The sequence below is a fragment of the Salvelinus namaycush genome, chromosome 1 (genome assembly GCF_016432855.1).
Source record: "Salvelinus namaycush isolate Seneca chromosome 1, SaNama_1.0, whole genome shotgun sequence".
Classification (NCBI taxonomy): Eukaryota; Metazoa; Chordata; class Actinopteri; order Salmoniformes; family Salmonidae; genus Salvelinus; species Salvelinus namaycush.
Window position 1 is genome coordinate 16,444,671 of NC_052307.1, and position 12,973 is coordinate 16,457,643.

A 12,973-nucleotide genomic window follows, 5' to 3' on the forward strand; every position below is an offset into this window, starting at 1 on the left:
CGTTCCTTGGAAAATATGCAGTATTTTGTTTTTTTATGTGTTATTCCTTACATTGGTACCCCAGGTAATCTTAGGTTTCATTACATACAGTCGGGAGGAACTACTGAATATAAGAGCAACGTCAACTCACCATCGTTCCAACCAGGAATATGACTTTCCCGAAACGGATCCAGTGTTTTGCCTTCCACCCAATACAATGGATCTGATCCCAGCCGGCGACCCTATGCGACGCCGTAAAAGGGGCAAACGTAGCGGTCTCCTGGTCAGGCTTCGGAGACGGGCACATCGCGCTCCACTCCCTAGCATACTACTCGCCAATGTCCAGTCTCTGGACAATAAGGTTGATGAAATCCGAGCACGGGTAACATTCCAGAGGGACATCAGAGATTGTAACGTTCTCTGCTTCACGGAAACATGGCTAACTCAAGAGACGCTAACGGAGTCGGTGCAGCCAGCTGGTTTCTTCACGCATCGCGCCGACAGAAACATACATCTTTCTGGTAAGAAGAGGGGCGGGGGGGTATGCCTTATGATTAACGAGACGTGGTGTGATCATAACAACATACAGGAACTCAAGTCATTCTGTTCACCTGATCTAGAACTCCTCACAATCAAATGTCGACCGCATTATCTACCAAGGGAATTCTCTTCGATTATAATCACAGCCGTATATATTCCCCCCCAAGCAGACACAACGATGGCCCTGAACGAACTTTATCTGACTCTTTGTAAACTGGAAACCACACACCCTGAGGCTGCATTCATCGTAGCTGGGGATTTTAACAAGGCTAATCTGAAAACAAAACTCCCTAAATTCTATCAGCATATCGATTGTGCTACCAGGGCTGGTAAAACCTTGGATCATTGTTACACTAACTTCCGCGACGCATATAAGGCCCTCCCCCGCCCTCCTTTCGGAAAAGCTGACCACGACTCCATTTTGTTGCTTCCAGCCTACAAACAGAAACTAAAACAACAAGCTCCCTCGCTCAGGTCTGTTCAACGCTGGTCCGACCAATCTGATTCCACGCTTCAAGACTGCTTCGATCACGTGGATTGGGATATGTTCCGCATTGCGTCCAACAACAACATTGACGAATATGCTGATTCGGTGAGCGAGTTCATTAGAAAGTGCATTGACGATGTCGTACCCACAGCAACGATTAAAACATTCCCAAACCAGAAACCGTGGATTGACTGCAGCATTCGCGTGAAACTGAAAGCGCGAACCACTGCTTTTAACCAGAGCAAGGTGACCGGAAACATGACCGAATACAAACAGTGTAGCTATTCTCTCCGCAAGGCAATCAAACTAGCTAAGTCCCAGTACAGAGACAAAATTGAGTCGCAATTCAACAGCTCAGACACAAGAGGTATGTGGCAGGGTCTACAGTCAATCACGGATTACAAAAAGAAAACCAGCCCCGTCGCGGACCAGGATGTCTTGCTCCCAGACAGGCTTAATAACGTTTTTGCTCGCTTTGAGGACAATACAGTGCCACTGACACGGCCCGCTACCAAAACCCGCGGGCTCTCCTTCACTGCAGCCGAGGTGAGTAAAACATTTAAACGTGTTAACCCTCGCAAGGCTGCAGGCCCAGACGGCATTCCCAGCCGCGTCCTCAGAGCATGCGCAGACCAGCTGGCTGGTGTGTTTACGGACATATTCAATCAATCCTTATCCCAGTCTGCTGTTCCCACATGCTTCAAGAGGGCAACCATTGTTCCTGTTCCCAAGAAAGCTAAGGTAACTGAGCTAAACGACTACCGCCCCGTAGCACTCACTTCCGTCATCATGAAGTGCTTTGAGAGACTAGTCAAGGACCATATCACCTCCACCCTACCGGACACCCTAGACCCACTCCAATTTGCTTACCGACCCAATAGGTCCACAGACGACGCAATCGCAACCACACTGCACACTGCCCTAACCCATCTGGACAAGAGGAATACCTATGTGAGAATGCTGTTCATCGACTACAGCTCAGCATTTAACACCATAGTACCCTCCAAACTCGTCATCAAGCTCGAGACCCTGGGTCTCGACCCCGCCCTGTGCAACTGGGTCCTGGACTTCCTGACGGGCCGCCCCCAGGTGGTGAGGGTAGGTAACAACATCTCCACCCCGCTGATCCTCAACACTGGGGCCCCACAAGGGTGCGTTCTGAGCCCTCTCCTGTACTCCCTGTTCTCCCACGACTGCGTGGCCATGCACGCCTCCAACTCAATCATCAAGTTTGCGGATGACACTACAGTGGTAGGCTTGATTACCAACAACGACGAGACGGCCTACAGGGAGGAGGTGAGGGCCCTCGGAGTGTGGTGTCAGGAAAATAACCTCACACTCAACGTCAACAAAACAAAGGAGATGATTGTGGACTTCAGGAAACAGCAGAGGGAGCACCCCCCTATCCACATCGACGGGTCAGTAGTGGAGAAGGTGGAAAGTTTTAAGTTCCTCGGTGTACACATCACGGACAAACTGAATTGGTCCACCCACACAGACAGCGTTGTGAAGAAGGCGCAGCAGCGCCTCTTCAACCTCAGGAGGCTGAAGAAATTCGGCTTGTCACCAAAAGCACTCACAAACTTCGACAGATGCACAATCGAGAGCATCCTGTCGGGCTGTATCACCGCCTGGTACGGCAACTGCTCCGCCCACAACCGTAAGGCTCTCCAGAGAGTAGTGAGGTCTGCACAACGCATCACCGGGGGCAAACTACCTGCCCTCCAGGACACCTACACCACCCGATGTCACAGGAAGGCCATAAAGATCATCAAGGACAACAACCACCCAAGCCACTGCCTGTTCACCCCGCTAGCATCCAGAAGGCGAGGTCAGTACAGGTGCATCAAAGCAGGGACCGAGAGACTGAAAAACAGCTTCTATCTCAAGGCCATCAGACTGTTAAACAGCCACCACTAACATTTAGCGGCCGCTGCCAACATACTGACTCAACTCCAGCCACTTTAATAATGGGAATTGATGGAAATTATGTAAAAATGTACCACTAGCCACTTTAAACAATGCCACTTAATATAATTTTTACATACCCTACATTACTCATCTCATATGTATATGTATATACTGTACTCTATATCATCTACTGCATCTTGCCATCTCTATGGAATACATGTATCACTAGCCACTTTAAACTATGCCACTTTATGTTTACATACCCTACATTACTCATCTCATATGTATATACTGTACTCTATACCATCTACTGCATCTTGCCTATGCCGTTCTGTACCATCACTCATTCATATATCTTTATGTCCATATTCTTTATTACATTTACATTTTAGTCATTTAGCAGACGCTCTTATCCAGAGCGACTTACAGTAGAGTGCATACATTTTATTACATTTTACATACTGAGACAAGGATATCCCTACCGGCCAAACCCTCCCTAACCCGGACGACGCTATGCCAATTGTGCGTCGCCCCACGGACCTCCCGGTTGCGGCCGGCTGCGACAGAGCCTCGGCGCGAACCCAGAGACTCTGGTGGCGCAGCTAGTACTGCGATGCAGTGCCCTAGACCACTGCGCCACCCGGGAGGTCGGGTGGCGCTTTATCCCTTTACACTTGTGTGTATAAGGTAGTAGTTGTGGAATTGTTAGGTTAGATTACTTGTTGGTTATTACTGCATTGTCGGAACTAGAAGCACAAGCATTTCGCTACACTCGCATTAACATCTGCTAACCATGTGTATGTGACAAATAAAATTTGATTTGATTTGAATAGGCCGATTTAAAAAAAAAAATGTATTTGTAATAATGACAATTACAACAATACTGAATGAACACTTATTTTAACTTAATATAATACATCAATAAAATCAATTTAGCCTCAAATAAAATGAAACATGTTCAATTTGGTTTAAATAATGCAAAAACAAAGTGTTGGAGAAGAAAGTAAAAGTGCAATATGTGCCATGTAAAAAAGCTAACGTTTAAGTTCCTTGCTCAGAACATGAGAACATATGAAAGCTGGTGGTTCCTTTTAACAGGACTCTTCAATATTTCCAGGTAAGAAGTTTTAGGTTGTAGTTATTATAGGAATTATAGGACAATTTCTCTCTATACGATTTGTATTTCATATACCTTTGACTATTGGATGTTCTTATAGGCACTTTAGTATTGCCAGTGTAACAGTCTAGCTTCCGTCCCTCTCCTCGCCCCTACCTGGGCTCGAACCAGGAACACATCGACAACAGCCACCCTCGAAGCAGCGTTACCCATGCAGAGCAAGGGGAATAACTACTCCAAGTCTCAGAGCGAGTGACGTTTGAAACGCTATTTGCGCGCACCCCGCTAACTAGCTAGCCATTTCACATCGGTTACACCAGCCTAATCTCGGGAGTTGATAGGCTTGAAGTCATAAACAGCACAATGCTTGAAGCACAGCGACGAGCTGCTGGAAAAATGCACAAAAGTTCTGTTTGAATGAATGCTTACGAGCCTGCTGGTGCCTTCCATCGCCCAGTCAGACTGCTCTATCAAATCATAGACTTAATTATAACATAACACACAGAAATACGAGCCTTAGGTCATTAATATGGTCGAATCCGGAAACTATCATCTTGAAAACAAGACGTTTTTTCTTTCAGTGAAATACGGAACCGTTCAGTATTTAATCTAACGGGTGGCATCCATAAATCTAAATATTCCTGTTACATTGCACAACCTTCAATGTTATGTCATAATTACGTAAAATTCTGGCAAATTAGGCGGCCCAAACTGTTGCATATACACTGACTCTGCGTGCAATGAAGGCAAGAGAAGTGACACAATTTCACCTGGTTAATATTGCCTGCTAACCTGGATTTCTTTTAGCAAAATATGCAGGTTTGAAATTATATACTTCTGTGTATTGATTTTAAGAAAGGCATTGATGTTTATGGTTAGGTACAGTCGTGAAACGATTGTGCTTTTTTCGCAAATGCGCTTTTGTTAAATCATCCCCCGTTTGGCGAAGTTGGCTGTCTTTGTTAGGAAGAAATAGTCTTCACAGAGTTCGCAACGAGCCAGGTTAGCAGGCAATATTAACTAAATATGCAGGTTTAAAAATATATACTTGTGTATTGATTTTATGAAAGGCATTGATGATATTTATGATTTAGGTACACATTGGAGCAAGACAGTCCTTTTTCGCGAATACGCACCGCATCGATTATATGCAACGCAGGTCACGCTAGATAAACTAGTAATATCATCAACCATGTGTAGTTAACTAGTGATTATGATTGATTGATTGTTTTTTATAAGATAAGTTCAATGCTAGCTAGCAATTTACTTTGGCTTCTTACTGCATTCGCGTAACAGGCAGTCTCCTCGTGGAGTGCAATGTAAAGCAGGTGGTTAGAGCGTTGGACTAGTTAACTGTAAGGTTGCAAGATTGAATCCCCGAGCTGACAAGGTAAAAATCTGTCATTCTGCCCCTGAACAAGGCAGTTAACCCACCGTTCCTAGGCCGCCATTGAAAATAAGAATGTGTTCTTTAACTGACTTGCCTAGTTAAATAAAGGATAAATTAAGGTATTAAAAAATATATATATATTTTTTAAAGGCCAAATCGGTGTCCAAAAATACAGATTTACGATTGTTATGAAAACTTGAAATCGGCCCTAATTAATCGGCCATTCTGATTAATCGGTCGACCTCGAGTCAGACTGCTAACACTGTCTTTGACCCAGGGTCTAAATATCAAGGATCGTATTCATAAAGCAACTCAGAGTAGGAGCGCTGATCTAGGATCAGGTCCCGTGTCCATATAATCTTATTCATAATGATATAAAAAGCAAGACTGATCCCTAGATCAGCAGTCCTACTCTGAATATGGGTGCTGGTCTGCACTGGTGTAACTGTTGTAACTGTGTTGCTTACTGGGCTGTATGTAGTAGTCCTTGGCCACCAGCGAGGTCATGGCAGAGAACTGGTCTGAGTGGGTGGTGGTGCGACGGTAGTCCATGTTGACACTGTCTCCGTTCTGCAGCTCTACACGGTTCTCTGTGGCCTCACGGCCCAGGGGGCAGAACATCTCACTGTACACCACTGACACAGTCAGACCCAGACGGTTCTTCACCACGAACGGCGCCTCGTCCTCCTGGAAACTCTCTGATGTCTGCTTGGCCGCCTCAGCAAAGGCCTGCCACGCATTCACAAGCACGCACACACAAACACACACGTTGGGATGTACAAGAAATAAGGACTACACTACATCCCAACACAATAAAAACAACCCACTTAGACATAAAAAGTTATTTATTTAAAATGTTTTATTGTGCTTATTATTGACAGTATAGATTACGTGATTCCATAAAAATAAAATAAAAATTGTTCACAAAGAAGTTATATTTTCAGCTAGCCAATAGAATAGCACATACAAAAGTGCTGGTGTGTGACGTCATTGACTTACCGTGCCCAGGTTACTGAGCATGCCCAGTCCACACTTGGAGAGGGTGATGTTGAGCTGGTCCTTGCTGCTGATGCTGATGATAGTCTTGTAGTCTGGGATGCTGTAGTCCACTTCATCTGATATACCGGAGTACTTTACTGGCTTCTTCTTCATCTGCAGTTGGGGGAAATCATGGCCGTTAAGTGTGTGGTGGATAGTGTGTTTACACTATCTGGATGAGCGATGTGTGTGGAACATGGGACAGTGTTTGTGAGTTTGTGTGTGTGTGGTGTGAATGAGCGATTTTTTAAAGGTTGACTTTGGGCAAAAAATATTTTTTTAAAGTGTTATACTGTATAACTGATCAATGCACTATCATACCAGGTCATTTAATGCTTAAAAACATCTCTACAGCTTCCGTCCAAAAACAAATCCCGTGAAATGACGTCAACACATACTAGAAGAGTTACTGGCTAGCTTTTTGTCACCTAAAACCCTCACAAACTTTTACAGATGCACAATTGAGAGCATCCTGTCGGGCTGTATCACCACCCGGTACGGCAACTGCACCGCCCACAACCGCAAGACTCTCCAGAGGATGGTGCGGTCTGCATAACGCATCACTGGGGGCAAACGACCTGCCCTCCAGGACACCTACAGCACCCGATGTCACAGGAAGGCCAAAAGATCATCAAGAACAACAACCACCCGAGCCACTGCCTGTTCACCCCGCTACCATCCAGAAGACGAGGTCAGTACTGATGCATCAAAGCTGGGACCGAGAGACTGAAAAACAGCTTCTATCTCAAGGCCATCAGACTGTTAAACAGCCATCACTAACACAGAGAGGCTGCTGCCTACATACAGACTTGAAATCATTGGCCACTTTAATAAATGGATCACTAGTCACTTTAATAATGCCACTTTAATAATGTTTACATGTCTTGCATTACTCATCTCATATGTATATACTGTATTTTATACCATCTATTGCATCTTGCCTATGCCGCTCTGACATTGCTCATCTATATATTTATATTCTTATTCCATTCCTTACTTAGATTTGTGTGTATTAGGTAGTTGTTGTGGAATTGTTAGATTACTTGTTAGATATTGCTGCACTGTCAGAACTAGAAGCACAAGCATTCCGCTGCACTCGCAATAACATCTGCTAACCATGTGTATGTGACCAATAAAATTAGATTTGCTACAGTGGCTAGCTTAGCTAACGAACTAGCTACATTTGTTGCGGCGTGCATGACCAGAATGACACATCGATGAACCAAAGGCACACCCCATTTCTGTTAGAAAATTTAGTAAGAGGCGGAGTTGGACCGTTTTTTGTGCCCAACGTCGACCTTTAAGGGTCACCTTTAATCCCAGAGTCCAGGATCTGAAGCCGTCTCTGATCTCGTCCTCTAGGGGCTCCAGCAGAGGCTCCCACACCCCCATCACCTCGTTGAAGTAGTGAACCTAAACACACAACACTATGTTACAGTACACCAAATGCAGTCTGACTAAGGCCACAGTTGAAGTCGGAAGTTTACATACACTTAGGTTGGAGTCATTAAAACTCGTTTTTCAATCACTCCACAAATTTCTTGTAAACAAACTATAGTTTTGGCAAGTCGGTTAGGACATCTACTTTGTGCATGACAAGTAATTTTTCCAACAATTGTTTACAGACAGTATAATTCACTGTATCACAATTCCAGTGGGTCAGAAGTTTACATACACTGACTGTGCCTTTAAACAGCTTGGAAAATTGCAGAAAATTATGTCATGGCTTTAGAAGCTTCTGATAGGCCAATTGACATCATTTGAGTCAATTGGAGGCGTACCTGTGGATGTATTTCAAGGCCTACCTTCAAACTCAGTGCCTCTTTTCTTGACATCATGGGAAAATCATCCAAGACCTCAGAAAAAAAATCGTAGACCTACACAAGTCTGGTTCATCCTTGGGAGCAATTTCGAAAAGCTTGAAGGTACCACATTCATCTGTACAAACAGTAGTACGCAAGTATAAACACCATGGGACCACGCAGCCGTCATACCGCTCAGGAAGGAGACGCGTTCTGTCTCCTAGAGATGAACGTACTTTAGTGCAAATCAATCCCAGAACAGCAGCAAAGGACCTTGTGAAGATGCTGGAGGAAACGGGTACAAAAGTATATATTTCCACAGTAAAACGAGTCCTATATCGACATAACCTGAAAGGCCGCTCAGCAAGGAAGAAGCCACTGCTCCAAAACCGCCGTAAAAAAGCAACCGTGAAGCACGGGGGTGGCAGCATCATGTTGTGGGGGTGCTTTGCTGCAGGAGGGACTGGTGCACTTCACAAAATAGATGGCATCATAAGGAAGAAAAATGATGTGGATATATTGAAACAACATCTCAAGACATCAGTCAGGAAGTTAAAGCTTGGTCGCAAATGGGAATGTTTACTAGGATTAAATGTCAGGAATTGTGAAAAACTGAGTTTAAATGTATTTGGCTAAGGTGTATGTAAACTTCCAACTTCAACTGTATGTTTTAGTTGAATTGAGGTTGTGTAGAAGTTGTGAAAATGTTGTGTAGGTGTGTAAAGGTTGTGTAAAGGTTTTGTAGATGTTGTATAGAGGTAGTGTAGAGGTCGCATGCAGAGATGTACAGTGCCTGACCTCGAGGTTGAGCTGGCTGTGCAGGTTGATGAGGGTGCTCCAGTTCTTGACGTCCCCATGGAAGGAGGACTTGGCCAGCAGCATGGGGACGGTCCGGTGGCCCACCCCAGCCTCCAGGGTCAGGCAGATGGAGGAAATGGCCACCTGCAGGGACTCACCCTGGGGAATCAGCCGGACCAGGGACTGGGCATCCTCGTCTTTACCCTCCTCCTCCAGGAACCACAGCTTGAGATCCCGCCAGGACCGGCGCTCCCACAGGTCTGGGGGCACAGGGCTCTCCAGCTCCGACTGGGGCATGTCTGCACCGGCCGGGCTCAGCACCGACTGGATGGTGATCACTGTGTTGATGATGATGGGCGACACCTGTGGGAAGGGGGCACGGAGGAGAATGGAACGTAAGACACATCACTCTGGTTTTGGCAGCTGTGCCAGAAATAAAAACATAAGAAAAAGTGACAAGGTATTTTATTAGTGAGATGCTTCTTCCCGTTCTGTTGATGTGGCCTACCTTCAGTGTCAGTGCCTTGATGGAGACCTCCATGGCCTGCGGGGAGGTGGAGGACTGTGTGCTCTTGAAGAACACCTGGCAGGGCTGCAGCACAGTGGTCTCCTTGTTCCTCCTCTTCTCCCTCAGGAAGGGGCAGGCCACCACCTTCAGGTCCTTGACCACTGCCGTCATCAGCTGACCATCCGGGTTGCTCTTCATCACCAGCTCGCACTCCATGGTCATGACCAGGGCTGGGGCGTCGGCACGCGTCAGGTCAGCCACAAAGACAATCTCTGGGTTCTTCACCAGAACGTTCATCTCCAACTTGACTGCCACTGGAGCTGGAGTACAGACAGAGAGGAAAGCAGGGGTGTGTTCATTAGGCATCAAATTGAAGAAAACTGTCAGAAACAGAGTGAAACTATCAGAAATTTCACTTTGCACTAAATGGACGTCGTACAAACATGACATTTGTGGTGAATATTGCGTAGTGTGAAATGTGAATGTGTCGTACCAGGTTCCTTGGAAGCGGCGGTGGCTGTAACTGTGGGTTTAGTGCTGCTGTTCTTGGGGGCGGCTGAGGAGAAACCCTGTTGGCTGGCCTTGAGGAAGATGTCGGCCACGGTGAGCAGGAACTCCATGCTGGCACAGAGGTAGACATCCTGCACCACCGTCTCCAGAGAGGTGCCTTCACGCCCCTGATTGTAGTTCACTTCCACCATCACGTTTCTCTCAGCGCTCGGACGAATCGCCATCATCCTGACAGACAGAGGCCAGAGGGACAGGTGTACATGATGATTCCTACAGAAAGAGCAATAATAACAATCCCTACAGCAAGGGACCTAACAACACACCCTACCATAAGTGCACTAAATACCTTGTAATCTGTTTGTCATATGATGTTACATTGAAGAGTGAGTAACTTTGTATTCTACTCTACAGATTCAAAGATTCCATTCTCTCAAAACAATTGACATACCAGATGGAAATACTCATGGGTTTTGATGAACTGGGAGTGCGAGATTAAATTAAAGCTGCTTTGACTATCATGGGGTTGCTAACCAAAGCCATTCATCTTAGCTGTGTGACAGTCCTATGTGAACAGACAGATGGTGAAGCAGTGATGAACATTATGCCACGCTGGAGAACACACACTGAGCCTCGTACATCAACGCCAGCACTGAGCCACACGCTCATATGTTTACAGTACACACACATCACTCTGCGGTATCTCTCCCAGTGTCTGTGAATGTGTACGTAGGCTTAGTACCAAGGTAACTGTGTGTGTGTTTTACCTGGCAGTGATATTCTTGACTCTGCGTCTCTTGTCGTCTAGCAGGCAGTCTGTGAGTTTGACGGAGGCCTTCATGGATCCGTCTGAGAACATGTGGACAGATGTAGAGATAGTTCCCAAGGTGAACTCAGCCAGCATCAGCTGATCATCCCTGGAGTCCAACACCTGCACCTGAATACAGACACATAGGCAGAGACGCACGCCCACAGAGACAGGCACAGACACATAGGCAGAGACGCACGTCCACAGAGACAGGCACATAGGCAGAGACACACGTCCACAGAGACAGGCACAGACACATAGGCAGAGACACACGTCCACAGAGACAGGCACAGACACATAGGCAGAGACACACGTCCACAGAGACAGGCACAGACACATAGGCAGAGACGCATGCCCACAGAGACAGGCACAGACACATAGGCAGAGACGCACGTCCACAGAGACAGACACATAGGCAGAGACACACGTCCACAGAGACAGGCACAGACACATAGGCAGAGACACACGTACACAGAGACAGGCACAGACACATAGGCAGAGACACACGTCCACAGAGACAGGCACATAGGCAGAGACACACGTCCACAGAGACAGGCACAGACACATAGGCAGAGACACACGTCCACAGAGACAGGCACATAGGCAGAGACACACGCCCACAGAGACAGGCACAGACACATAGGCAGAGACACACGTCCACAGAGACAGGCACATAGGCAGAGACACACGTCCACAGAGACAGGCACAGACACATAGGCAGAGACGCATGCCCACAGAGACAGGCACAGACACATAGGCAGAGACGCACGTCCACAGAGACAGACACATAGGCAGAGACACACGTCCACAGAGACAGGCACAGACACATAGGCAGAGACACACGTACACAGAGACAGGCACAGACACATAGGCAGAGACACACGTCCACAGAGACAGGCACATAGGCAGAGACACACGTCCACAGAGACAGGCACAGACACATAGGCAGAGACACACGTCCACAGAGACAGGCACATAGGCAGAGACACACGCCCACAGAGACAGGCACAGACACATAGGCAGAGACACACGTCCACAGAGACAGGCACATAGGCAGAGACACACGTCCACAGAGACAGGCACAGACACATAGGCAGAGACACACGCCCACAGAGACAGGCACAGACACACACTTTTTGGTAAGAAGCGGATGGAGTTTTCTGTGGTCAATTAGTGTTTGTGAAGGTGTGTAGTGATGCAGTAGTCACCTCAGTCCCATTGGGGCTGTACAGAACCAGAGTCATGGAGTCAAACTTGAAGTCTACTTTGAGTGTGTTCTTCAGCTTAGTGCTCTTCTGGGTCTCGACCACTGCAGCAGTTACCACTATGTTGCCTACAGACAGGGTTCAACATGATTATCAATATCACAATCATCCAAATATTAAGACTCACACACACATTCAACCCAACTGTCCTCACCGCTGGTGGGGATAGTACCAGTACCTCCTGTGCCCTGCGAGCCTTTGGTAGTGGCAGTGTCGGAGCGGTCCACTGTAGACGGAGGAGGACGAGGGGAAGCAGCGTCTGACGTCTCTGACATGTTCTCACCCAGAGTCCTCAACACCACCGTCATGTCATCCTGACTCAGGATCAGCTAGTAAGACAAGAACACACACACACCCACCCCATTACACAAATGTATCAACAACCATCATTTCATACTAACATTTCTTGTTCATTGAGAGTTGTCTTTAACTAACACAGACACACACACTGACACATACAGACACACACTCACATTCATAGGTTTGAGGTGGGCAGTGATCTTTATGTCAGGGATGCTGTGGTACCAGGAGGCTGACAGGTTCCTCTGGATGGACAGGTCCAGGTTGACCGGCTTCAGAACCTGGATCTCCCCCTGAAATCTCCCCTTCTCAAAGGTGGTTCTGGACAATCAAACACAACAAACAAACAAATGGCTTTACAGGTTCTGATTTTCTGCACATCCAGGAATGGACCAGATATACAAAAGTACCTGAAACACACAGAAATCTGTCTATTGTCAAGAAACACCTCACATCCCTGTGAACAAATTAAGTAATCCGTTCACTTTAAAAAACTGCGAATCCATGAGGTTTAATTCTGATT

General features: G+C 46.5%; 1 protein-coding gene across 1 annotated transcript in view; it reads right to left on the reverse strand.

Moving 5' to 3' along the window:
- Nucleotides 1-12,973, reverse strand: part of LOC120051073 (vacuolar protein sorting-associated protein 13A-like) — a 79,165-nt gene that overhangs the window by 47,985 nt on the left and 18,207 nt on the right. The window contains exons 34-43 of the mRNA XM_038997744.1: nucleotides 12,624-12,771; nucleotides 12,329-12,479; nucleotides 12,094-12,218; nucleotides 10,845-11,014; nucleotides 10,129-10,308; nucleotides 9,571-9,934; nucleotides 9,063-9,425; nucleotides 7,774-7,875; nucleotides 6,424-6,576; nucleotides 5,892-6,153 (exon numbers count right to left, since the gene is read on the reverse strand). Coding sequence (XP_038853672.1) covers nucleotides 5,892-6,153; nucleotides 6,424-6,576; nucleotides 7,774-7,875; nucleotides 9,063-9,425; nucleotides 9,571-9,934; nucleotides 10,129-10,308; nucleotides 10,845-11,014; nucleotides 12,094-12,218; nucleotides 12,329-12,479; nucleotides 12,624-12,771 — 2,018 coding nt within the window. The remainder of the gene's footprint in view (nucleotides 1-5,891; nucleotides 6,154-6,423; nucleotides 6,577-7,773; nucleotides 7,876-9,062; nucleotides 9,426-9,570; nucleotides 9,935-10,128; nucleotides 10,309-10,844; nucleotides 11,015-12,093; nucleotides 12,219-12,328; nucleotides 12,480-12,623; nucleotides 12,772-12,973) is intronic.